Source organism: Balaenoptera ricei, chromosome 7, assembly GCF_028023285.1.
Source record: "Balaenoptera ricei isolate mBalRic1 chromosome 7, mBalRic1.hap2, whole genome shotgun sequence".
Lineage (NCBI taxonomy): Eukaryota > Metazoa > Chordata > Mammalia > Artiodactyla > Balaenopteridae > Balaenoptera > Balaenoptera ricei.
In genome coordinates this window covers 59,647,625-59,674,781 of record NC_082645.1, presented here as the reverse complement: position 1 = coordinate 59,674,781, position 27,157 = coordinate 59,647,625, and the positions used below count along the sequence as shown (strand labels likewise).

The 27,157-nt window shown below is 35.2% G+C and overlaps 1 protein-coding gene across 3 annotated transcripts in view; it reads left to right on the top strand.

The window, feature by feature from the left end:
- The window catches only part of TLK1 (tousled like kinase 1), a 197,327-nt gene that overhangs the window by 143,932 nt on the left and 26,238 nt on the right, over positions 1–27,157 (top strand). For all 3 annotated transcript variants that reach the window (XM_059928082.1, XM_059928081.1, XM_059928083.1), the window contains 2 exons: positions 903–1,091; positions 20,233–20,299. In XM_059928082.1, the coding sequence (XP_059784065.1) occupies positions 903–1,091; positions 20,233–20,299 (256 nt within the window). The remainder of the gene's footprint in view (positions 1–902; positions 1,092–20,232; positions 20,300–27,157) is intronic.

Here is a 27,157-nt window from a genome sequence, read left to right as displayed (position 1 = left end):
CTGAGTATCACCACCATGTAGAGTTTAAAATTTTTTCCTAGTGTGGTGAGGTGACCTAAGAGGGAACATAATTATATTAGAACAAGCTTAAGGCGTTGTATGGTAGGATGGTTTTAAAAAGCTTCAGTTGGAAGCAGTAATATTTTTACTTATATTAATTGCCCATTTTTCAAAGCCATGTAAATTTTTCTTGCTATTTTCTCTTTATTTATTTATTTATTTTTTGCTATTTTCTCTTTAAAGTGTCAAAATTCCTTCTTTCTTCCTAAATTTCTGAGGTCAATTTTTGTTTCATTTCAAAATATCACCTACCCATTCCCAAAATTTGACAGAGATACATTTAGAAAATAACACTCTATTAAATTCACATTTGTCTTTTGTAAGTTTTTCTTTAAACAGTAAGTAATGAGATGCATGTATAAAACCTACTCTTTAACTCTGTTAATTCTTTTTTTTTTAATAGCTCATTTATTTTATTCAACAAATATTTATTGAATGCTTAGCATGTGCCAGTCACTGTGCTGGGCACTAAGGGTACAATAGGGTATAAAATAGTTGTGGTCTCTATTCTCATGGAGTGATTTAGTCTAACCAGACACATTCTGATCAAGTGTCTGTAGGAATATTTGTTAGAAAGGAGGAGGTGGGGAGCTACAAAGTACTATGAAATTATATGTGGCAGCACATCTTTTTCTAGTTCAGGGGGTTTAGGGAAGACCTTATTCAGAAATGAATGTTTCAAATGAGACGTGGACAATGAGAAGGTGTTGGTTCACAAGGGTGGGACCATAAGGTTACAAATTTATATTATATGATTTTTCATGTTTAACTAATGTATTTTCATGTTTTAACTGTGAAAAGTAATGGAAGGTTAATTTTCTTTTACGTTTATTTTTATGCAGGCAACAAGAGTGGGTGAATCAGCAAAGGGAAGATATTGAAAGGCAAAGGAAACTTCTAGCCAAACGCAAACCTCCCACAGCTAATAATTCTCAGGCACCCTCTACCAATTCTGAACCAAAACAAAGGAAAAACAAAGCAGTCAATGGAGCAGAAAATGATCCCTTTGTTAGACCAAATTTACCACAACTGTAAGCCTGCATTTTTAATTTTCCTTTTTTTAAATTGTTGCCAGTGAGCATGAATGTTAGTAATGGATGTTATTTATAAGTAAGTAGTAAAAATCATTATGGCCAGGAAGGAAGGCAGTATTGAAAAAATTTACTTCTAAAATAATAATAAGCCCCCAAATCTGAATTCTACCTAAGTGGAGATTTACTAATCCTCTTTTAAAATGAAGACTTAGGTAGCTAAGAAGAGGCTGGAATCCACTTTTTCTTCCACGTCTGAATGATAGAGTCAGTTATCAGTTTTGATTATTCCAATTCAACATTCCTATTAGTGTTCCTTTTTCTGAGAGAATGTTAAGTAATCTCAACCTATGAAAGCAGCACATTCAGAGGTTACAGGTATTGTTTTCCCCTTTCTGCTTCTCTTTGTTTTCTAGGTTTTCTGCTTTAATGATGAATTACTTCTTTAAATTTTTATCTTTTTTTTATAAGTTAATTTATTTCTTTATATATTTATTTATTTATTTTTGGCTGTGTTGGGTCTTTGTTGCTGTGAGCGGGCTTTCTCTAGTTGCAGCAAGCGGGGGCTACTCTTCTTTGCAGTGCGTGGGCTTTTTTTTTTTTTTTTTTTTTTAAACCAACTTTTTAATTAATTGATTAATTAATTATTTATTTATTTATTTTTGGCTGTGTTGGGTCTTTGTTGCTGTGAGCGGGCTTTCTCTAGTTGCAGCAAGCGGGGGCTACTCTTCTTTGCAGTGCGTGGGCTTTTCATTGCAGTGGCTTCTCTTGTTGCGGAGCATGGGCTCTAGGTGCGCGGGCTCATAGTTGTGGCTTGCGGGCTCTAGGCGTGCAGGCTCTAGAGCGCAGCCTCAGTAGTTGTGGCGCATGGGCTTAGTTGCTCCGTGGCATGTGGGATCTTCCCGGACCAGGGCTCGAACCCGTGTCCACCTGCATTGGCAGGCAGATTCTTAACCACTGCGCCACCAGGGAAGTCCCTGAATTACTTTTTATAATTCAAAAGTCAAAGACATTTAAAAAAATTGTTATGTGCTTATCATAGGAAATTCAGAAAATATGAAAGAACATAATGAAACAGTACAGACCTTGATCCCATCCCACAGAGAACACCATTGTTAGAATTTCAGTGTATAGATGCAACCTAATTTATATAATTTTTCTGTTCTATAAGACCTTATATAAGTATATGTGAGTAGAAAATACATACACACACCCTCCATTTTATATTTAATATGTTTCTCCTTTGTTGAGAAATAATGTTTCATCTATGCTTTGAAGCCCATTCCCTGCTACATCAGGGACCTCTTCTATTGATACCTCCTTTATTTTACATCTTCAGCCTTTTGCTCTCTACTGGTTCCTTCCTTTTAGAAAACAAAACAAAACAAAAAAATTCTCCCTCAATTTAAATCCCTCCAGTCTCCATATTCTGTCATCTTTATAACGAGGTTTCCAGAAAGACTTGCCTGTGCTTGCAGTCTCCTCTGCCTCACTTTCCAGATCTCTCCTTTCTTAACTGAAATTGTTCTTTTAAAGATTATCTCCTTGATACCATAGACATTTGAGTCTTTAACTTGGCAGCATTGGATATTGTTGACTTTTTCCCAAAAGGCTCTTTCTTGCCTTAGTTTTTGAAATAACCTGTTCTCCTAATTTTCATTTTAACTTATCTGGCTACATCTTCTCAGTCTCTTCTTTGGACATCATTTACCTTACCAATTTGTAAAATGTAGGATTTTAAGAATCTGTCCTAGGCCATCTTACTTCTTACTCTATGTATTCTCCTTGAGTATTAGCTACTCCTAGGGTTTCAGTTAGCATGTATGTCCTGCTGACATCCAGACTTCTTTCTCCAGCCCACTTCTCTCTCTTGAGTATCATCAAATGTTTGTATCTCAGTCTTGAATGTCATATCCTTGCTTAGTTGATATTGGTACTTAAATGCCTCACAAGAGCCTTTAATGCAGCCTGTTCAAAACTGTATTTACTAAACACACAAAATTAAAACTGTTTATTTTTATCTTTCCCATTTCAGTCCCCCCGACACCCCCTCTTTTTCTCTCTCTCTCCACACAGACACCCACCCACACACACGCACACACACGCACACCCCTTGCCACCTCCCGTGTTTTTTCAATTAGTACATGGTACCACCATCCTCGCAGTTCCACATGCCAGAATTCTGGTTGTCACTCATAGCTTTTTGATCAAGATTCCATTTATTTTTCTTAATCCATTTTCATTTTATTTTCCATTAATAAACAGGTGATGATAATCTTATATTTTGAAGTCTAAAATGTACTTCCTTCTTTAAGCCTTTCCTAATTTTTGGAGGGGTTGTTGTAAGTTGGAATTAAATCCTTTGGCTCTTGATATTAAAAAACGACAACAAACGATTTACTTTTCATAAATTAGTAAATTTGTTGCTTTAAAAAGGGTAGATGGGTAGATGAGCGATTATACAGGAGAAAGTGTGTGTTAGCTTAACTCCACCCCTGTAGACACCCAATCTTCTAGAGCTCAAATGCGTCCCCTGCCACCTCTTACTTGGGTTCTCTCTCCCCACCCCTACCCACCCCGTCACCTTTCAGCTTTGGTCTAGGCCTTGAATCCATTTTCAACTTGTAGTCAGAATCTTTTTTTCCAAAATAAAAATATGGTCCTTTCTTTTTCTTCCTTGTAAACCTAACATAGCTCTCCATTGCTTGAATGATATCATCCAGAAAGCACTTTTGACTTGGCAGCTTCTGACCTCTCTAGCCTCATCTTTTGGCATTGACCAGTGCCTCCCACTCACCACCAAGTTTATTTGTTTTGGGTTTTTTTACAACAGGTTTTTTATTAACTATCTATTTTAGACATATTAGTGTATGTATATATGTACACCACCAAGTTTTAAACTCGAACCCATTGTCTTAATTTCTGCTCATCTTTTAAATCCCATACTAGATATTTCCTCCTCTTGAGAGCTTTTCCTTGATCTTTGAAGGATAGGAGTTAATTATCACTTTGAGGTATTGCCATAGTGCCCTCTGTGTATTCAGTCACAGCATCATCATTCACTCAGTTAATGACACTAGAAACGTCTTAGATGTTTGCCTTTCCCTTTTTCTCTGTGTCTATTTCCATAACATTTTTGTATCTGTCAGTCTTCATTACCACTATCTTACTATAGGACCGCATCTCTCTTTTTTTTTTTTTTTTTAAACTTAAATTACTGTTTCTTACATATCTCATCATGTCATTTTCATGTTTAACCTCCTTCACTGGCCTTCAAGATAAAATTCACTCTCATGAAAACCCTTTATAGGCCTTCTTTTTTCTCTCATTCGCCAATGTCTACCCTATGCATCCTATATTAAACTCTTTCAGGTCTCTATCTAAATGGACTATGCTTTCTTGTTTCTGTGCTTTTGTACATCTTGTTCCTTGCCTTTCTTTATCTGTCTCATTTTCTATTTATCATTAAAGTCTTGCCTCCAGTGCCAATTCCAATAGGAAATCCTCTTTGACCTTTTTTCTTCCCAGTTTCTTTCCCATTTCCCCTCAAGTTAGGTGCCTTTTGTACATGCCTGTCGATACTGTAACATTTATCTCACTATTTTATCTCTATACTCCCAATATCTAGTCCAGTTCCTGGCATATGGAAAGTGGTCAGTAAATACTAAATTACAATACATAAGCATTTGATTGAATTTCATTTTCTCCTTCTCAGAAGGCCATTTTTTCTAGTTTGCCACAGGTGTTTTGCTTCCGACTTGTCTTCTAGGGTGCTAACAGCCCTAACTGTAGTTTATTAGTCGTAGACTTGTCTCATTGTCATCCCATTTTACTGCATATGTTGACTTAGAACTTATACTGCTGTGTGTTCCTGGAGTGGCAAATGAAGTAATACTACATGGCAGTTAGATTGCATCCTTATACAAATATAGATTTAAATAGGGAAAAAAGCCACAGAAGCACTTTGATTCATATATATTAATTTGATTTTAGCAGCCATACTTTGCAACTGTCTTCTAAAAACTTCTTTTGAATCCCTGTTTGTGCAGAACATCTAGCATAGTTATTAGAATAGAGATAATGAATTTTTCATTATTTTTCTATCAAGAAATTAATATAGAAAATAAAGTCACTGTTATGTAGTGGTTAGCATTTTAAGCTCTGTAGTCAGACAGATATGGAATCCAGCCCTGACTCTTCCAGGTTGTTTTTTTGGTAAGCGGTTTTACTTCTTAAGGCCTCCATTTCCTTGTGAAAGTACCTACATCATAATGTTGAAAGGATGATATGAGGTGATGTTTATGAAGTACTTGCATGGTTCCTGGCTCTTAACTAATTTTTAACTACCAGCAAGATTCAGTCAAGTTTTTTAGGTAGTAATTTCTCATTTTAGTCACAAAGACTTACTATTCAGAGTAAATAGTTTGCATAGCTAGTATTAGCTATGGATAATGTCTAAATGATCCTTGCTTTAATTGTATATTATTAATACATGTTAATCAAGATTTTGACTTCATGTTAAATATGTTTTAAATTGTTTTGATTTTATCTGTATATTTTGTGTTTCATGGAGGATGATTGCAAAGTAAACAATAATATTTTACCTTATATTTTATATGAGTGAAGTTTTAGAGGTCACTCTTTTCTCATTTAAAGCTTAAATTTTAACTCAAGATTATATTTTATATAGCATGAAGTTGTTATTTGATTGATCACTTGTTCCTGGTAATTAACATAACTGACTTTTTTAAAGTAATAAGATGTATTTTTAGAGCAGTTTTAGTTTACAACGAAATTGAGCAAGAAGTACGGTTTCCATATACCTGCTGTCCCCACACATGCACAACCTCTCCCGCTATCAACATATCCTGCACCAGAGTGGTATATGTGTTACCATTGATGACCCTACATTGACAAGCATTAACACCCAAAGTGTAGTGTACATTGGGATTCGCTTTTGGTGTTGTATATTCTCTGGGTTTTTACAAACGTGTAATTGATTTTTTAAAAATCCTGTCTGAAAAAATCTTTCATTTGTGCATTTAATCCATTTTAATTTCATGTATTTACTTATTTATTAGGGCTTAAATCTCATCTTTCTTCTCATGCTTTCTATTTATCCTGCCTAGTCTCTGTCCTTTTTTCCTTTTTTCTTACCTTTTCTTGGATTGCTTAGTTTTTGTTTGATTCTTTTTCTGTATTAGAAGTATGTTGTGTTTATATACATACATATATATACACACACACCCCTACCTAAAGACATTGTCTTGTATAGTCAGTGTTCATCTAAACTTTACCGATGTATTTATCACTGTTTTGTTCTTCATTTATCCTACATCTCTGATTTTACCTCTAGTAAGATCTTTTTGCCTAAGAATACCCTTTAGAAATAGCCTTTTAGTGTGGGTCTGTTGGTAGTGATGTCTTCCAGTTTTTGTTGGTCTGAAAATAACTATTTTGCCTTCATTCTTGAAATATTTTTACTGGTTTTATTTATTTATTTATTTTTAAAAATTCATTTATTTTGGCTGCGCTGGGTCTTAGTTGGGGCATGCGGGATCTTTAGTTGCAGCATGCAGACTCTTAGTTGCGACATGTGGACTCTTAATCGTGGCATGCAGACTCTTAGCTGTGGCATGCGAACTCTGTAGTTGCAGCATGCATGCAGGATCTAGTTCCCTGACCAGGGATTGAACCCGGGCCCCCTACATTGGGAGTGTGGAGTCTTACCCACTGGACCACCAGGGAAGTCCCTTTACTGGTTTTAGAATTTTAGGTTGGTAGTTATTTGAAGATATTATTTTACTGTCTTCTGACTTAAATTATTACTGTTGACAAGTCAGCTGACTCTGTAGAAAGACAATCTTGAATGGAGCAAAAGCAATATTTAGAGATTAGATAACTGAGAATATTTTAAAACAGATGAGCAAGATGAGTCTATAGATTCATGAAGGCCAGAGAATTCCAAGTAGGATGAATAAAAAGAAATACTCACCCAGACACATGATAATGAAATTTCAGAAAATCAAGGCAAAGAGAAATTCTCAAAAGCAGCCAAAGGGGGAAAAAATATATTAGAAATAAAAGTTAAGAAAGAAAACATTCTAGGCAAATACCATCTGAAAGAAAGCCGTATTATATCAGACACAGTAAGTAAAATTTAAAGCAAAAACAATAACAGGAAATAAGGTGATTGTTTCATAACTATAAAAGTTTAAAATCACTAGGAACATATAGTAATTCTAAATTTGTGTGCATACTAACATACCCTCAAGACAGATAAAAAATTGACAGTACTTTTAGGAGATATGGCCAGATCCACAAATTATAATGGGAGATTTCAACACACACATGTCTTAGTAATAGAACAAGTAGATAAAAATAAAACAATATAAAACAGAACATATAATGTGGGTATAGAAAAATTCAGTGGGATTGACAGACTTGACCTAATGAGCATGTAACCTCCTAACATTTGCAGAATGTATGTTCTTTTTAAACATGGACTTTTATAAAAATTGACCATGTTGGGTCATAAAGCAGGCCTCAGCAAATTTCAAAGGATTGAAAGAGTTTATGTAAGACTGACATTGTTTCTTCCTTAAATGTTTGGTAGAACTCATGGGTGAAACTTAAAGGATTGGAATCGTATGGAATATGTTCTCTGACCACGGTGGAATTAAACTAGAAATCAGAAACAAAAAAGATAGTGCAAAAGTCTCAATGGAAATGAGAAGACATTTTTAGATGAATGATAGTGAAATTGCTACATAGCAAAAATTTGTGAGATAAATCTGAAACAATATCTAGATGGAAATTTATAGCCTTACATACGTATATAGGAAAAGAAGAAAAACTAAAACTTTATAAACTGAACATCTATTTCAATAAGTCAGAAGATGAGCAGAATTAACCACAGAAGGAGGAGAAGAAAGAAAAGAGCAGAAATTTTGATACAGGAAACAAACATACAATATAGAGAATCAACCAATCCAAAAAAGGTGTGTGGGGTTTTTTTGTGGGTGAGGGGGACTAATAAAATTGGAAACAAGAAAGAGAGAAAAGACAACCATTATCAGGAATGAAAAAAGGAATGTTGCTACAGAGTCTACAGGTATTTAAAAGGAAAACAAAATATTGTAAATGACTTAAATTTAAAATTTTTGTGAAATGGTTAAATTTCTAGAAAGATACAACTTAACAAAATTGACACTAGAAGAAACAAAATCAAATAGTTCTGTAACTGTTAAAGAAATCTAACCTGTAATTAAAATCTTTGATCATAGAAAACTCCAGGTACAGAGGACTTCATCTATGAATTCTACCAACCATTTAAGGAAGAAATAGTGCTAATCTTTTAAAAACTTTTGAAGAGTAGCTAAGGCAGAAATACTTCCAACTTATTTTATGTAGGCCAGCACAGTCTTCTCAAAATTCAAGAAAGACTGTACAAGGAAGGAAAGTTATAGTCTAATATGGCCTTTAAAAGTAAATGCAGAAAAAAAAAAAAAAAAGTAAATGCAGGACTTCCCAGGTGGTCCTGGGTGGTTAAGAATCCACCTGCCAGTGCAGGGGACACGGATTCGATCCCTGGTCCGGGAAGATCCCACATGCTGTGGAGCAGCTAAGCCCGTGCACCACAACTACTGAGCCTGAGCTCTAGAACCCGCGAGCCACAACTACTGAGCCCGCGTGCCACAACTACTGAAGCCCATGTGCCTAGAGCCTGTGCTCCACAACAAGAGAAGCCACCGCAGTGAGGAGCCCGCGCACCACAAGGAAGAGTAGCCCCCGCTCACCGCAACTAGAGAAAGCCCGCGCACAGCAATGAAGACCCAATGCAGCCAAAAATAAATTTAAAAATAAATAAATTTTTTTAAAAAAGTAAATGCAAAAATATTAAATAAAATATTAGCAACCCAACAGGTAATATATAAAAATGATAATTTATCAAGACCAAGTTTGATTTATTTCAGGTATGCTAGGTTGGTTTAATATAAGAAAAATCAATGTAATTTTCTACATAAAGGGAAAGATTATATGATCATCTTAATAGATGCCAAAATATATAAAATTCAGCATTGATCTGTCTTTAAACTCTTAGCAAACAGTAGAAGATAACTTCTTTAATCTACAGTATACATTGGTTTTTCTTTTTGCTTGCACGTCTGCATGCTGTGCTTCTGAGTCACCATGCCCCTGTGTGCCCTCTTTCTTCCTCCTGGCTTCTTTCTGCTGCTCCTGTTTAACCAGGCTTAGATGTTACCTCTTCTGTGCCTTCTCCCAGTTTCCTTCAGATAAAAAATTTTTTTCTTTACACTGTGTACTCATAGCTGTATTATCCAAGATAGTCACCTTATTTTAAGGTCAGCTAATTAGCAATATTAATCCCATTTAATCCTTGGCCTTTAAACATATTCACAAGTCCCGAGGATTAGGATGTGGCATTTTTGGAAAGTCATTATTCTACCTACACAATCTGCCCTCTGACCCAAGATGCACATCTTTCCCACATGCAAAATCCATTTATCCTATCTGCAGAGTCTCAACTTCATTACAGCCTTAACTCCACATCTAAAAATCTTATCTAAATCTCATCAATTTAAACATTCTAAATCTCATTATCTAAATCAGTTATGAGTGAGACTCTGTGTATAATCCACGCTGAGAACAATTCCTCTTAATCTGTGAACCTCAAGAAACAAGTTATCTCTTCCCAAAATACAGTGATGGGGACAGGCATAGGATAAGAGTTAGAGACATTTTCCATTCAAACAGAAAAATATTAAAGGTGTCACTGATCCCAAGCAGTTTCAAAATCCATCCAGGCAAACTCTGGTTTCAAGGTCTGGTAATAATTTTTCTGTAGCGTGTGGCTCTGCAAGTTTCTGTCCTCTGAGCGTTTTTCATGAAGATTTCTTTTTCATGAAGGTTAGCCTGTATTTGTTGCTGAGTAGCTTTTTCAACCAGTTTCTTGTTTGTAGAGTTTTGAGTGTTCGACAGCCTTCCATTTTGTACTCTCTCTGTCCCTTAAACTCCAAGCTGGTAGTGTTTCTGCTGGTATAAAGTTCTCAAGAATCTTGTGGATCTTTCATGTATGACACAAGGATTCACTCCATTAGACAAGAGGATCCTCCATGATTCTTTTCTAGATAGTTTGATTGCTATTTTTGGCTTCTGCGGAGAAGGCTAAGAGGATCTATGAGTCACCCACTTCATCTTTTTAAAGACTGTTTATGTGATGAATATCCTGACTTCTCTGGAGTATTAGCAAAAGGTTGTCCAGCTACATCCTCCTTTTTAAGAGCAGCTTTGACCATGAATCTCAATTTTGGTGTATTTCATACTCTGAACAAGATGAGAATTTCTTAAAACATTAAATCCTGGGGGGTTTTTTGGTTGAACATGTCTCCCCTTCAGTTTACCTCTCTCTTCTTACATTGTAACATAAGCAGTGAGAAGAGACCAGTCCACACCTTCAACACTCTATTTGGAAATCTCCTAAATTCATTTCTTACATGTTTGGCTTTCTGCATAACTATAGGATACAGTTTTGCTAAGCTTCCTTTCATAATAACAAGGATTCCTCCAGTTTTCAGAATATGTTTCTCATTTCCTTCTGAGTTCTCACCAGTGGCACCTCTACTATCTACTGACGGTCCATTCATGACAGTTTAGGTGTTCTCTGAGGTTATTTGTGTTTTCCGTACTGTGCTCCTCATGGAATTCCTTGCATCCTCACTTGGCAGAGTTGTTAACATTCGTATTTCTGCTAATAGTCCGTTCAAAGCAGTCTAAGGTTATTTTTAAATCATGCTCCTCAAAATTCTCCTAGCCTCTTGCCCACTGCCCAATTCCAAAGCCGCTTCCACATTTTTAGGTGTTTATTATCGGAACATCCCATTTCCAGGTACCAAGATCTGTAGTAGTTTCCTACTGCTGCTGTAACAAATTACCACCAATTCAGTGAGTTCAAACGACACAGATTTATTATCTTACAGTTTTGGAGATCACAAATACAAAATGGGTCTCCCTGGGCTAAAGTCAGGGTGTTGTCAGGGCTGTGTTACTTTAGAAGAGAACCCATTTCCTTGCCGTTTCCAGCTTCTAGAGGCCCTGCTTGGTTCGTGATCCCCTTCCATCTGCAAGCCAGCAGTAGCAAGTCAAGTCTTTCTCATGTTATGTCACTGTGATTCTGAGATGTCTGGCCTTCTCTCTGCATTTAAGGCCTCTTGTAATTACATCCCCAAAGGGTAATCCAGAATAAATCCCTATTTCATTTATTTAAGATTTTTTTGATGTGGACCATTTTTAAAGTCTTTATTGAATTTGTTACAGTGTTGCTTCTGTTTTATGTTTTGGCTTTTTTGCCGCGAGGCATATGGGATCTTAGCTCCCTGACCAGGGATTGAACCTGCACCCCCTGCATTGGAAGGTGAAGTCTTAACCACTGGACCACCAGGGAAGTCTCTAAATCCCTATTTTAAAGTCAGCTAATTAGCAACTTTAATTCCATCTGCTATTTTAATTCTCCTTTGCTGTGTAACTTAGCGTACTCACATGTCTGAGGATTAGGATGTGGACATCTTTATGGGGCCATTACTCTACACACCACACTGGCACTTGGTGTAAGTCGTTAGTTCTCAATTCAGTTTTTATTCTGCTGTGAACATTGGGCTCTTCAGAGGCAGACTAGTTTCATCCTTCCCACACACCCCCGTTTCTTTTTCCCAGTGATACTTAAAAAAAAAAAAATTTGAGGTGAAATTTGTATAACATACAAGTAGCCACTTAAAAGCATACAGTTCAGTGGCATTTAGTGCGTTCACAATGTTATGGAACCACAACCTCCCTTTAGTTTCAAAACATTTTATTCACCCAGAACACCTAATGCCCATTAATTAATCACTCCCCATTCCTCCCACCCTACATCCTCCTGGTAACAAATAATCTGCTTTCTCTATGTTTGTTTTCTCTATGTCTGTTTGCCTCTTCTGGATACTTCATTAAAAAGAATCATACAGTATGTGTCTATCCTTATGGCAGTACCACACTCTTTTGATGAATATAACTTTGTTTTAATTTTTGAAATAGGAAGTGTAAGTCCTCTAACTTTTTCTTTTTCAATATTGTTTTGTCTGTTTGAGGACCCTTGCATTTCCATATGAATTTAAGAATCAGCTTTCCTATTTTAGTAAAATGGGTGACGTGTATTTTGATCAGGATTACATTGGGTCTGTGGATCACTTTGGGGAGGATTGCCCTCTTAACAATAGTAAGTCTTCTAATTCATGAACACAGAAGTCCTTTCATTTAATTAGTATGCTTTCATTTCTTTAGCAATATTTTGTAGTTTTTAGTGTGCAAGTCACCCTGAGTTAAATTTATTCCTGCGTATTTTATTCTTTTGGATTCTATTATAAATTGAATTGTGTTCTTTTTTTTTTTTTAATAGTTTTACTTTTTTTTTTTTTTGTTTGTGCCGGGTCTTATTTATTTATTTATTTATATTTTATTTTTGGCTGTGTTGGGTCTTCATCTCTGTGCGAGGGCTTTCTCTAGTTGCGGCAAGCGGGGGCCACTCTTCATCGCGGTGCGCAGGCCTCTTCACTATCGCGGCCTCTCTTGTTGCGGAGCACAGGCTCCAGACGCGCAGGCTCAGTAGTTGTGGTTCACGGGCCTAGTTGCTCCGCGCCATGTGGGATCTTCCCAGACCAGGGCTCGAACCCGTGTCCCCTGCATTAGCAGGCAGATTCTCAACCACTGCGCCACCAGGGAAGCCCTGAATTGTATTCTTAATATCTTTTTTAGATTGTTCAATTGCTGGTGTATACAAACACGTCTGATTTTTTTCCAAATCATTTTATTTATTTATTTATTGGGCTGCGTTGGGTCTTCATTGCTGCGCGCGGGCTTTCTCTAGTTGCGGCGAGCAGGGGCTACTCTTCATTGTGGTGCACCGGACTTCTCATTGTGGTGGCTTCTCTTGTTGTGGAGCATGGGCCCTAGAGTGCGGGAGCTTCAGTAGTCGTGGCACACGGGCTTAGTTGCTCTGCGGCATGTGGGATCTTCCCCGACCAGGGCTTGAACCCATGTCCCCTGCATTGGCAGGCGGATTCTTAACCACTGCACCACCAGGGAAGCCCAACACATCTGCTTTTTGTGTGTTGATCTCATACCCTGGAACTTTGCTGAATTTATTAGCTCTTGTTCATTTTTTGAGATTTTCTACATACAGAGTTAAATCATCTGTGAAGAGAAATAGTTTTGGTTCTTCCTTTCAAATTTCAGTGCATTTTATTTCTTTTTCTTACTTAACTCCTCCGGTAGGACTTCCAGTACAATATTGAACAGCAGTGGTGAAAGCATTCTTGTCTTGTTCCTGACCTTATGGGGAAAGCTTTCATTCTTTCACCATTGAGTATGATGTTAGTTGTGGTTTTTAAAATAAATGCCCTTTATCATGTTAAGGAAGTTTTCTTCTATTTCTAGTTTCTAGTTTTCTAGAAAACTAGAAAAAAACTAGAAACTTCTATTTTTTTTTTTTTTTAGGGCTCTTTAAAGGCAGAGTAGTCTCATCGGCTTCCTCCCTCATTTAAAAAAATCTAATCTTCAACATGTGGTTCATAGTTAAATGTTCAATAAAGGTTTGCTAAATTGTACAAATAAATGGGCTTGATCCTTTTTTTTTTCCTAAGTGCCTCTAACAGTTTGTTTACCAGAGCTTGTATTCCTTAACTCTGAGGCTTCAGGGTAGTTTCCTGCTTAAACAGAACTTCTTTAAAGAATTGAATATCAAATTTCTTTGAAATATGTATTCCTTGTTTTCTGTTATTTCTACGGTTACTTCTGCAGACATCCTACATTTCTATTAAACTCTTGTAAAACAATTTTTGAATTAAAAATAAAATTCTCATTCATTCATACTCACTGTGGCAGGTTATCAGGGGTTAAGTTTTATGTTTGAGTTTTACATTTCTTGGCTTTTTAAATAGTTTTACATTAATCTACTGAACAGCTTTATTTAAGAGCTTTAGCATGCTCCTAATACATGTACCTAAATGTGTAATAAAATATTAATATTCAGCCTATAATAGCAGATATGATTCATATACGGAGGGACTGGACTTTATCTTTGCACTCTCTGTGATTAAGAGATTTGCTAAGTAATTTAAGCAACTGACTTGTTTAAGGGGGTGGATGTTTTTTAAGCATCTTAAAAAGCACATCATAAAATAAATTGACGTGGCAATTAAGTCATTAAAATTAATATTTTCCTAGCTTAGCTCTTTTCATATATGTAATAAAATCCGGTTTCTTTAAAGAAGATCATCCTCAATTAATTGTATCTAAATACATTTACATTTTATCTAAAAGTATTTTTCATTAATGGAAGTAGACAACAGAAATATCTAAAACGCTAATACATGTCAGGTACTTTCTGATATGGAAGTGCAAAGAAATGTAAGAAATGTCTCTTGCTGTTTGGGGGTTTGCATTCTGTTTGGTGAGACAGAAATAGGAATTCTTAAATTGGTATCTTTGAACTCCAAAATTATGTATATGTGAAATTTTCTGGAGAGAGTGTTTATAAATTCCTTTAGGTTATTTTTATTTTTTATTTATTTATTTATTTTCTCACACACACACACACACACACACACACACACACACTGTATTTTATTTTTACAAGAGATAAATAAACTGACACCAAGCATTGTAAATGGATGACCACAACAAAAGCAACAATGATTGCAATTACCAAACACGAAACACAGTCATACTATGTCATAATATTGACATTCAGTCCAGTAATCCTCCATTGTAACAGCTCCTTTACTTTGCATTGAAAATTGATTTGTATATTTTTTGCCTATGAATCCTTGTGGGATTTTTTTTTTTATTATTCAAACAGAAAGTCACAAAAATTATAATCATCCTCATCGGTTCACTCAGTCCCATGTAATTAATTCTTTTTTTTCATCTTGATCTTTTGTTAGCACTTTTATGAATTCATCAGTTTTCCATTAGAGTTCTGAAAATGCTTATTCATTCAGTTCCACAGTATAGTCAGTTACCAGAAACCTGTACTTGTCAGAGTCTTTTCCATGAATTCCTTGAAGATGAAACCCTTTTATAGAAACATTTTTGCAAAAGCATCAGAGTACACCCAGAACTGTCTGTAAATGACAAAAGACTTAAAAATGACCACGGTTAAAGATTTCATGAAAGTTCATAATAATGCAATTGACAAGGAAATTTCGTTATTTCTGAGATATACATTTTAAAGTAATAACTAGAATTATGACTTATAACATTATACCAGAATATATAAGATTTTTAGAAATTTCATGTAATGTCTGAAACATTATATTAACATATTTCCATACAAATAACCCAAAGAAAGTTTAGTATTAGTTGTTTTTGTTTGTTTGTTTGTTTTATACTGCAGGTTCTTATTAGTCACCAATTTTATACACATCAGTGTGTACATGTCAATCCCAATCGCCCAATTCAGCACACCGCCATCCCCACCCCACTGCGGTTTTCCCCCTTTGGTGTCCATATGTTTGTTCTCTACATCTGTGTCTCAACTTCTGCCCTGCAAACCTGTTCATCTGTACCATTTTTCCACATACATGCGTTAATATACGATACTTGCTTTTCTCTTTCTGACTTACTTCACTCTGTATGACAGTCTCTAGATCCATCCACGTCTCAACAAATGACTCAATTTCGTTCCTTTATATGGCTGAGTAATATTCCATTGTATATATGTACCACAACTTCTTTATCCATTTGTCTGTTGATGGGCATTTAGGTTGCTTCCATGACCTGGCTATTGTAAATAGTGCTGCAGTGAATGTTGGGGTGCATGTGTCTTTTTGAATTATGGTTTTCTCTGGATATATGCCCAGTAGTGGGATTGCTGGATCATATGGTAATTCTATTTTTAGTTTTTTAAGGAACCTCCATACTGTTCTCCATAGTGGCTGTATCAATTTACATTCCCACCAACAGTGCAAGAGGGTTCCCTTTTCTCCACACCCTCTCCAGCATTTGTTGTTTTTAGATTTTCTGATGATGCCCATTCTAAGTGGTGTGAGGTGATACCTCATTGTAGTTTTGATTTGCATTTCTCTAATAATTAGTGATGTTGAGCAGTTTTTCATGTGCTTCTTGGCCATCTGTATGTCTTCTTTGGAGAAATGTCTATTTAGGTCTTCTGCCCATTTTTTGATTGGGTTGGTTGTTTCTTTAATATTGAGCTGCATGAGCTGTTTATATATTTTGGAGATTAATCCTTTGTCCGTTGATTCGTTTGCAGATATTTTCTCCCATTCTGAGGGTTGTCTTTTCGTCTTGTTTATGGTTTCCTTTGCTGTGCAAAAGCTTTGAAGTTTCATTAGGTCCCACTTGTTTATTTTTGTTTTTATTTCCATTACTCTAGGAGGTGGATCAAAAAAGATCTTGCTGTGATTTATGTCAAAGAGTGTTCTTCCTATGTTTTCCTCTCAGAGTTTTATAGTGTCCGGTCTTACATTTAGGTCTCAAATCCATTTTGAGTTTATTTTTGTGTACGGTGTTAGGGAGTGTTCTAATTTCATTCTTTTACATGTAGCTGTCCAGTTTTCCCAGCACCACTTATTGAAGAGACTGTCTTTTCTCCAGTGTATATCTTTGCCTCCTTTGTCATAGATTAGTTGACCTTAGGTATGTGGGTTTATCTCTGGGCTTTCTATCTTGTTCCATTGATTTATGTTCCTGTTTTTGTGCCAGTACCATATTGTCTTGATTACTGTAGCTTTGTAGTATAGTCTGAAGTCAGGGAATCTGATTCCTCCCGCTCCGTTTTTTTCCCTCAAGACTGCTTTGGCTATTCGGGGTCTTTTGTTTCTCCATACAAATTTTAAGATGATTTATTTTTTTTATTTATTATTTTTTTAAAGGAAAGAGGTCTTTATTTATTTGTTTATTTATTTTTGGCTGCATTAGGTCTTCGTTACTGTGTACGGGCTTTCTCTAGTTGCGGCGAGCGGGGGCTACTCTTCCTTGGGGTGCGTGGGCCTCTCATTGTGGTGGCTTCTCTTGTTGCGGAGTACGGGCTCTAGGCGTGCGGGCTTCAGTAGTTGTGGCACGCAGGCTCCGTAGTTGTGGCTCGCGGGCTCTAGAGCACAGGCTCAGTAGTTGTGGCGCACGGGCTTAGTTGCTCTGCGGCATGCGGGATCTTCCCAGACCAGAGATCGAACCCGTGCCCCCTTCATTGGCAGGTGGAGTCTTAACCACGGCGCCACCAGGCAAGTCCTTAGGTTATTTTTAGATATCCATGATTGCAAAATGGTAAGTCACTGCCCAAGAAAGTCAGTAGCCCAGTATTTAATACTGTCTGTGAAATCTGGTTATTGATGCTTTAAAACCAAGCAGAGAGAAATTAATATATATATATACATATATATATTTTTTACTGTTTATTTGAAGTTTTATAGTAGTAATAATCAAAATGCAGTAAGGAAATAGCAAAGTTCTGCTGCTGCTGCTGCTGCTGAAAGTTACCATTAACCTTTAGTGAGAATTGTATGTGTTTCATATTAGGATTAGACCTATAAAATAATGCTCTGAGGTCAAAGCTTTTGAAATCAATGAAGTATCACTATACTAAGTAAATTAGGGAAGGGAGTATTTGTGTGCATTTGCTTTAGCTATAGGGATGTGGATGATTTATATTTGAACCACAGCACAAACATATTAACAACTGGAACTAAATGCTAGTAAATAGCAAATATGCATTACATTATACTACAAGATTAACCAAACAGTATTCAACAAACTAAGTCATCATGGAGTTAATTGACATTGATTTATTATTAACTCAGAAGAAAAGTAGCTATTGAAAACTACTACCAACTCAAGACAACAAAATATCTTCCCTCCAAATTGCAGAAATTCCCAGCCATTTGTGTGTGTAGTAGCTGTACAGTTTTGCATGATAGCCAAACTTCTTAGTTTAGAATACAGTATCAAAAATTTTAGGAAACTAAGTTAGTCATATGAATTTTAATTTATGAATACTAAATTTAGCTATACTTTAACTCAGTAAAAACCAAACTATAGAATTGTATTTTATTCCTGTATAGAAACAAACAAAATATTTACATATTTTTAAAAAATTAGTTCTGAGCCCATCCTATGGTCTACCAGTGGGCCTAAAACCATATTTTAAGAATAGGAAGTTATGATATTGTTATACAGGTGATTTCCATTGGTGGCATATATGCCAATCCAGAAGCTATTTGCCAAAATTCCTATGGCTTTACTTTACTGGGCTAGTTGAGATATTATCGATTTTAGTTTTCAAACCTCATTTTTTTAAAATATCACCTTACCCCCTTCTTCTTTCATTCCATCTGCGTGAATGTTTCACATTCACAATGCAACATTTAGTTCTCTGAATTTAAGCAGCCGCTGCAACTATACTGCTATATTCAGTATAATAAAATCCAGTGGTTGTATTAACCTAAGACTGGGTAGAGAGATTTAATTTTAAATGTTTATTTTTTCACTCTTAAGATATTTCTAATGGAATGCTAACTGAATTTCTTGGAGGTTTTTTGTTGTTTCATTTGAATACCCTTTCCTTAGAATTAGTAAATTTAATAGCATCTAGCTAAAGGGAAATAGCATTTATACTGAATGTTGCTGAGGGGCCTGCACCAAGCATAAATAAGTCATACTTGGGTTAGGAGCTTAACCAAATACACCCAGAACACATAAGTAAACAAACAAGGGCTTGAATGTGATAGATAAAAGCAATTTTTTCAATATTGGTGTATGAAATGGAAGTTGTTTTGTTGGTGAGTGGTTTTTTTTTTTCTCTCTCTTTCACTTTAATGATACAGAATCATTTTTTCTTAGGAAATGTTATAATATGTATATGTCTTGTTATGGTTCTACATACATTAAGCTACAGTTGAACCCTGAACAACATGAGGGTTGGGGCTCCACCCCTCCCACAGTTGAAAATTGATCACATAACTTTACAGCTGGCCTCTGTATCTGCAGTTCCGCATCCACAGATTCAGCCAGCTACAGATCATGTAGTACTGTAATATGTATTTATTTTTAAAAATCTTAGTATAAGTGGACCTTCATGGCTCAAACCCTTGTTGTTCAAGGGTTAGCTGCAATTATTTTTCAAATTTATATAGGAATATTTGAAATTAATAATAAAACAACCATAAAGTACTTTCAAGTCTTATGTCTGTTTATATTTATTAATAATTTGGTGGTTTGACTATAGTTTTAGCATGCTTATATCTCATTTATTCACTAGCACATGGAAGCAGAGAAGGGAAAAATGTCTTAGTTTCGTTCTTTCTTTTTTTAAACCAGTGCCCAAATTGGACTGATTCCCTTTGCAGTGATTTCCCAGTACCCTTAAAGTGAAATGAAATTCTTTGCTTGGTCTAAAAGTCCGTACAGAAGCTGCCCCACTGCTTTACGTCTTTTGCTGACAGCCTCTTTGACTATGATCTGATACTTGCATTTTTTCCTCTTCTCATATATCAACCTGTATCCATCTTAGTGTCTTTGTACTTGTTTTAACCTATGTCTAGAACATACTCCCCTAGGTCCTTTTTGATATTTAGATCAAGATTACCTCCCTAAAACTCAGTGCAAGTTAGTGTAATACAGTCATTATCACACCACCCTTTCTAATTTTCTTCATAACACTTACTGTTATTTGGGATTATTTTATTTCTGGACTAAGTTGTTTCTCTTCTGCTTTCTTACCCCCACTATGGAGTGTAAGTTCAAACCAGAGTGTAAGGAGAAACTGTCTTTATCATTGTATCCTTAAGATCTAAATTCTAGAATATCACTTGATTCATGGTACTCATTAAATAGTTGTTGAATTTATGAATCAGTCAATTGTTCCATCTGTAAGTATTAGATGTATTCTGAAGAATACCTTCAATAAGATGTATTCTGAGGAATACTTTTGGCTTATGTATTTTGGGCTGAAAGTTGTCAGCATTTTAGTATTTCCATTTGATTAATTTTATCTTATTTTTTGTTGGTTGTTAATAAGAAATAATAAGTGTTAATCTTAATATCTAGAATTACAATTTCATTTTGACAGGTTGACTTTGGCAGAATATCATGAACAGGAAGAAATTTTCAAACTTAGACTAGGACATCTCAAAAAGGTATGTGAAGCATATGCTGGATTTTTTAGTTTACCAGAGGATGTGGGAAGTTGTGTTATAAGTTTCTTATTGAAGAAGTCAAAACTTAAGAGAGAAAGCACCCAAATTAAAAACTTTGGACCAAAAAAGAGGGGCATTAAAGATGTATTTTTATGTTGAATATATTAAAATAACATTCCTTTACCTTGTGGCAACTTAGAGACATTTGAGATGCTGATGATACCATGTCCCTGTAATGGAGGAATGAGTCCTGGCCAGACCTCCAGGTTCTTAACGATTACTCTGTTAAATGCTATCTTTTTGTAAAAAAATCCTTCATTTTTAAGATGAAACGTAAGATTCCATATTGTTTGTGACCCTTTCATAATAAATTGAAATAAGTATAAATTAATAACAAAGATGTTTCTTTGGCTTAACTTTGAAGATATTGAATGCTCAATTAAGTGTTTCAATTAAAATATGTACATTGGCAAATTTAGAAGAAACTGATCATCAGTAATAATACGAAATGATATAATTTAGAAAAACATTGCTATATGTTATTAGTAAATTTTTATAATGTGTAGCTTTGTACTTGTTTGTAAACTCAGAAATTGTAATCAGTTCATTGTTTTTTAGTTCAAACCACTTCAAAGAAATAATAGAGTAGATTTTCCCCCTCAAAATGAAGTTACCGACAGATATAAAATTCTTTTCCTTTGATCCAATTTTTAAATTCTGCTTTCTGCTTGTCACGTTACTTACGTTTTTTTAATAGGCTGAATAATAGCTAAACCTGAGTTAGTGAACTAATTGAAGTTAGTATCTATGAAGTCATCTCCCTGGGGTAGGGTAAGGTAGGTCAGAGAAACCCATCCTTGCAGCAGCCGCCATCTCACTGTGGATGTCTTTGTTTTTGGAATGTTATCACCGTGCTTCAGATCCCTGCCATTTAACTACAGGGAACAGAAAAAAATTATATTTTGTGTACATATGTATGTGTGTATATGTATATACACACATATATATATGTGTGTGTGTAATTTGTGTTAGTGTTCTTTACTATGTCATATCTGTCTATGCCCCTGCTCAGAAAAGTTTCAACCTAAACTACTTGAACAGTAAATTCTAAAATGATTTATTCTGCTCTGTTTTGTTTTTGTATTCTGTTGTAATTATTCACATTTCTCTTGCTCTTTGGTATGAGTAGGCAACTTCAGTCTGTTTTGTATCCGATGGAGTTGTAATGGGACTACAGAAGGGAAGAGGGGATTTTGTAGTTAAGAATTAGTACAAGTATTTGTCTGCCCACCTATGCTATTTTGATAATAAATTCAGAGACCTGTGTTTGATGTCCCATATAAAGATTTATCAATTATTTTCTAACCAGCCTCTCATGATAATGGGATACTAAAGAATATAATTAACTGGAGGGTTATTATTTTCACATATAATAGTAAATTTCAAATTACTCTTTCTAATGATGAGATTTTACATGTGTTTTATTTTATGAAAACTTATTATAAAATCTGAAATTATAAAGCAGTTTAATTAGCAATCAGCTATTTGTATTACAAAAACACTTAAAAGGATTCAGAGGAGGGTTTGTTTTTATTTTTGGTTGGTGGGTGGTTGGTTGATTTTAAAGCTTTCCTGGTACATTGAAAATATTTCATTTCTCTGAAACACTTCTATTTTGTAAGTGAGGTACATATACTTAAATGTCTAGATATTATATAAACAGTTGTAAGCTGTTGTAGATTACTACACCTTTTCTTCTAACCTCCATATTATCTTCTTTCCCAGTGGTTGACTTCTCCATTTTTTGTATTTACTCATTCTTTCTAATAATTGTCCCCTCCATAATCTTTTTCCTATTTTATTTTTTTTCAGCTTTTATCAAATTTACTGAGCAGTTTTAGATTTCTAACTTTATCTTCTTCTTAACCAATTTACAACATTACTTTTCTTTGATCTCCATCATGGAATATTTTGGGAGAGTGGATGAATTAATGCTGAAATATACTATCATGTCTTTTGAATTCTCACGTTTTCTTCTGAAAGACTATTTTGGGTGAGGAGAATGAATGCATTATGAAGAAAGTTGCTAGTAGCACACACAGAGAACAAAATTGAGTAAGTAGTGTCACCTTAGAGCACAAATAAATAGCAGTTGTCTACTTACCACTGGGTATTAATTTTTGAGTCGTACAATTTAAAAATAATAATCATTCAGTTACATGTGTTAAAAATAAGTTATTTGGCATTCTAAAGCACAGTTGGAAAGTAGGGCATTAAAAATAGGTCATTTTGTTTTCTAAAACACAGGTAGATTGGACACTTTTAACACATAGAGAGCAAGCTTGACTTGAAAGAAAAGATGTTATCACCTCTATCTTAAGCCAACATGAACTATACCCTGACATGTAACTATATAGCTTCTACCATAGGCTGGATCTGATCTGTGAGTATTTGGTGTCCATGTAACCTGCATAGGAATTAATCATGTGACCTACATCAGCTTAGGGTTTAGATATGGAGCCCAGCATACTCCTGCATTAGCAAAGGTGACTCTCACTCTCCCTTTAATAAAAACTCTTGAAGTTAAATGGAATTATTAGATTAAATTTGTTGACACCAAAGGAAAAAATGTCCATCACTGACGAAACCCATACCATTTGGACATAGGAGACTAGAAGGCCTATTTACTTTTTCTTGAGATAAATAATTTATGATGTGCATTGTATTTCATAAAGATAATCATAATAATTGAATAGAGAAGCTGAAATATGAGAAAGTATATTTACCATTGAATAAATCATAAAATTCAGTTCATATTCTATACTATTCTGTAGGGTTAGAAACATAATAAGTCCAAATCCAATGAATCTGTTAATGTGATAGAGTAACAAATGAGAGTTGAGCAGTAAGTCCATGGCTAAAATAAATACATATTTCTGGTAACCACCAAATAGTAAATGTAAACTTACTTAAGGGCTTATTTTCTTTTGAAATTAGGAAAGTTATTATGCAGCATCATCTTTTTTTAATATAGCAAGGATTATTTAATATTTATTGTTTTAGTTATTAATCAGTTTGTGAAGTTATTGCTCACTCATTCACTAAGTGATTTATTTCCACACTGCCTAAATGAGGCACGATTCAAATTCCCATTTCAGGAGGATTACATAATATTACATTTTTTTCACTTTGAAGTTTTAACCATTCTAAAGTGAACATTAATGTTAAATTTGAATGCCAAGATCTTCTCTGTTTGCTTTGTCTGAATTAATACAGCTAGTAACTGGCAAAGCGAAAACTTGAACCTTTTCTCACTGCTATTTCTTTCTTTTTTTTTTTCTCCTGTTTCAGTGGCAGTACCCTTACGCTTTATTCCTACAGTTCTCTAGTTGTAGATAAATAGCAAGTTGATCCTTTTGTATTCAGAAGAATTAAGTCACTTGTAGCTTTCTCTGCCTGTTTCTTAGAGTAGTGTGAATGTTTGCTTTTTTCTTTTCTCCCAGAAACATGCTGTTTCATTTTCATTGCAGATAAAGGAGAGCAGTTAAGTTTTTCACACACACATACTTCTTTCTTTCTCTTATATATTACTTTCCTTGGGTATCCTGTTAGTGACTGTTCTATCAACTAGAATATTTCTTTATTATTAGCTGCTTCATTGTTTTTCATTCTAAGTTTATTTTTAAAGGTCAACAGGGAAAGCACTTTTTTTTGGTTAAAATGTGTGAATATGCTCTAGTATAATTTTACCTTTTATAGAGCTAAAGATTTAATTGAATAGAACGGAAAAGAACTATATAGTAAAGTATATGGAGACTGTACAAATTATTCCTAAAACTTATTAAAAAATAACTTTTTTGCTGCTAGTAATTATGCACAAACTTCCTTAATTATCACTCATTAAAAGCTTGTAGTTGCAATGGAAATAATTTCCTGTCTTCAAAAAGTTGCTCCTTTGAGGCAGAGCAACTAAATCCCATTTAAAATCCCATTCCACCTGTGCCACATGTGGAATCTCTGGATTTAAGGAAACTAATAAACCACATACCAGTTAGCTTTTATGGTTGATCCTGTTTTGATACCAGTCTTTGATACATTCTAGTTATGGGAAAGTCATTTATCTTTGTGATTTGAGGAGTTCTGCTCGGTTGTTGTTTGTATAGTTCAGATCTTTATTCTGGAATTGAAGAAAACTACATGGATGTGCTTTCCAAGAATTGTTACTAAACTAACACAAACAACTTTTTAAAAAAATCCCTGAAAAACCGTCTTCCTTGTAATAGATTATCTCTGTAGTCATATTATTATTTAAAAGATACAAGTTACCAATCATAATATGCCAAAATAAAGAGGAAGTAAGAAATTTGAAAGTTATTGGGACCAATAACTATGTCATGCCACTGCTATTATTCAAGTTTGTGATGTGAACAGCATGTGGAGGTGTTGCTCCTTATTTTCTAGTCTTTGAATTTTTTTGTCTTCTGGATTTTAAATATTTGATTAGTTGGAGAGAATGCATATAGAAGATTTGACATCTCAATATGGAATATTAGATAGTATTGTAGGGATTGGCTTTAATGTATGTGTTTTGGGGGGTGTGTGTGTGTGTGTGGGTGTGTGTGTGTGTGAGAGAGAGAGAGAAGCCCTGAATATAAGTGTCAGAAATTTTTATTGGAAAAACATAACCAACTTGTAATTGAAACAGGATTAGTCAAGAACCATCAGCACCAACACAAGTGTATCTTTGCAGACCGAAGGAATCAGCTAAACAATTACAGTCATCTCAATCTCTACTAAAACAAAAATCACATCCAACATGCCACCTGACACCATTTCTTTCTCTCTCTCTCCTTTGCTCCTTGCGATGTGGCATTCATCTCTCCTTGTGCCTCCGTTCTGAAGAGATAACAGTATAGCAACAACTCTGCCACTGAAATCCTGTTCTCTGACCGATTTTGGCACCTGCAAAGAGAAACAACCAGTAACAGGCAGCCGCAGCATCAGTATTAATCTTCCATGATGAAATCTTTACAGGTCAAGAACAAGCACACAGCTCTTTTCTCACTCCTTCACAGTGGACCATGCAACTAGTTGAAATGGAAGACAATGGATTGTCTGCAAGCCTTTTGAACAGTGGAGGATACAGGGCATTGGTTTTAGGTGAATTAACCCCCAAATATTCTTGAAGTTTGTTATCTCCTTTGGTCTTTCTTTCTAGAATACCATTGTCATCTGATTTATCAAATCCTTAGTATGACCACAAAGAATAAGTTTGCATATGTGGCATCTCGTCACTTTAGTTTTGAATAAAAGTATGAAAATAATTAATGCTAGAGGGCTTACTCTCTAAAACTGTGTGTGCACCTTTATATTCAAGAAATTTTTCTCTCAGAGCCAACCACATTGTACATTATGTTTCTCTAGAACATAACACAAGGTGCTACTTGTGTAGGAAGTAGTTTTCAGTGGAAATCTAGTGAAAATGCATTATACTAGAAAAAGTCACCATTAAGCCCATGAAGAAGATTATGAGGTTCCTGACTTCTTGGCATGTGTGGGCAAGAAAAGTGCCAAGAAGAGTGTTGGAATTCTAAACTTGACATTTTGTGCTTAGTACTGCTTCCATTTAAAAATGAGTACTATCTGTGAAAGCTGCCTGTGCTGAGAGAACATGGAACTAGCTGTAGATAGGAAAGCTCCCAGTGTATACTCTACTTCCTACTCTCATTGTAAACCTACAAACATATTCCTGGCTTTTCCCCCACCATTTATAATTATACATCTCTACTTGGTAGTAGATGATTGTTCACTTACCAAAGTGAAAATTTAGCAGTAAAACATGTTTTACTTCTGTAGTGTTTGATATTAATCCAGTTGTTATATAGGCAATGGAATTTCTTAAATTTTGGAAAGAATCTTAGAAGTCATGTTAACCATTGGTTAGAGCAGGGTTTAATTTATTCAGGTTTGTAAGTTCAGTTTAGAGATCACTGTTTCACAAAAAAGAGAGAACAATTGCTTGGCCACTGGCCAAGAACTGTAACTCCATGCCGTTTATATGCATATGTATAGAGAGGGTCTAGAAGATTAGGTTCTTCTCATTATTGTGTAGAAAGTTAAATCTTTTCATACTTAAAAAAAATATGGAATCCACCAAAGTCCTGAAAAAGGTTAAAAGGAGGCAGAAAGCTGGAGGAAAGTATAGTAGTAAGGCATTGTACCTGTATGTGCTAAGACTTGGTGTCAGCACCTTAGCTAATGTTTTTAACATCAAGGAATTTCATCCCCCTAATACAGTAGCTGTGATTTCTTTTTCAGGAAGTGTACTAAATATTTAAAGTTTGCCAGAGAGTTGAACTGTTACATTTATTTGCTGCTGAGAAGATAGGGTTGGGTTTGTTTAAACAGAATGGGGGAACTGACAGAATCAAAACCTGTCCATTTTAACACTTATTCCCATTTAAGGGTTTTGATGTATATATTTATGCATTTGAAGAGAGATTAACGACCCCCTACCCCCCCAAAGAAGGAAATGAAGTGCAGAGAGAGGAAAACATTAAGGTTCTAAAGTAATTATCTAAGCCAGTTAAACATACCTGAGGGAAATGCAGTATGCTTCCCTCAGTAATATCCAGCTCAGTGATTGAGGATGGGCATGGAGGGAGCATATATATAGTTAGGAAAGAAAACCTCCTTAGGAATTTCATAATATTTGTCCCTTCTCCTCCTCCTACCCTACTCCTCAATCTATACAACCATACTCAAGCAAAAATAGGATTATGGGCAGTAGTTTCAAAACCGACCGCTATACATTCACCGTGGTTTTTTTGTTGGTTGGTTAATATTTCCAATGGCTCA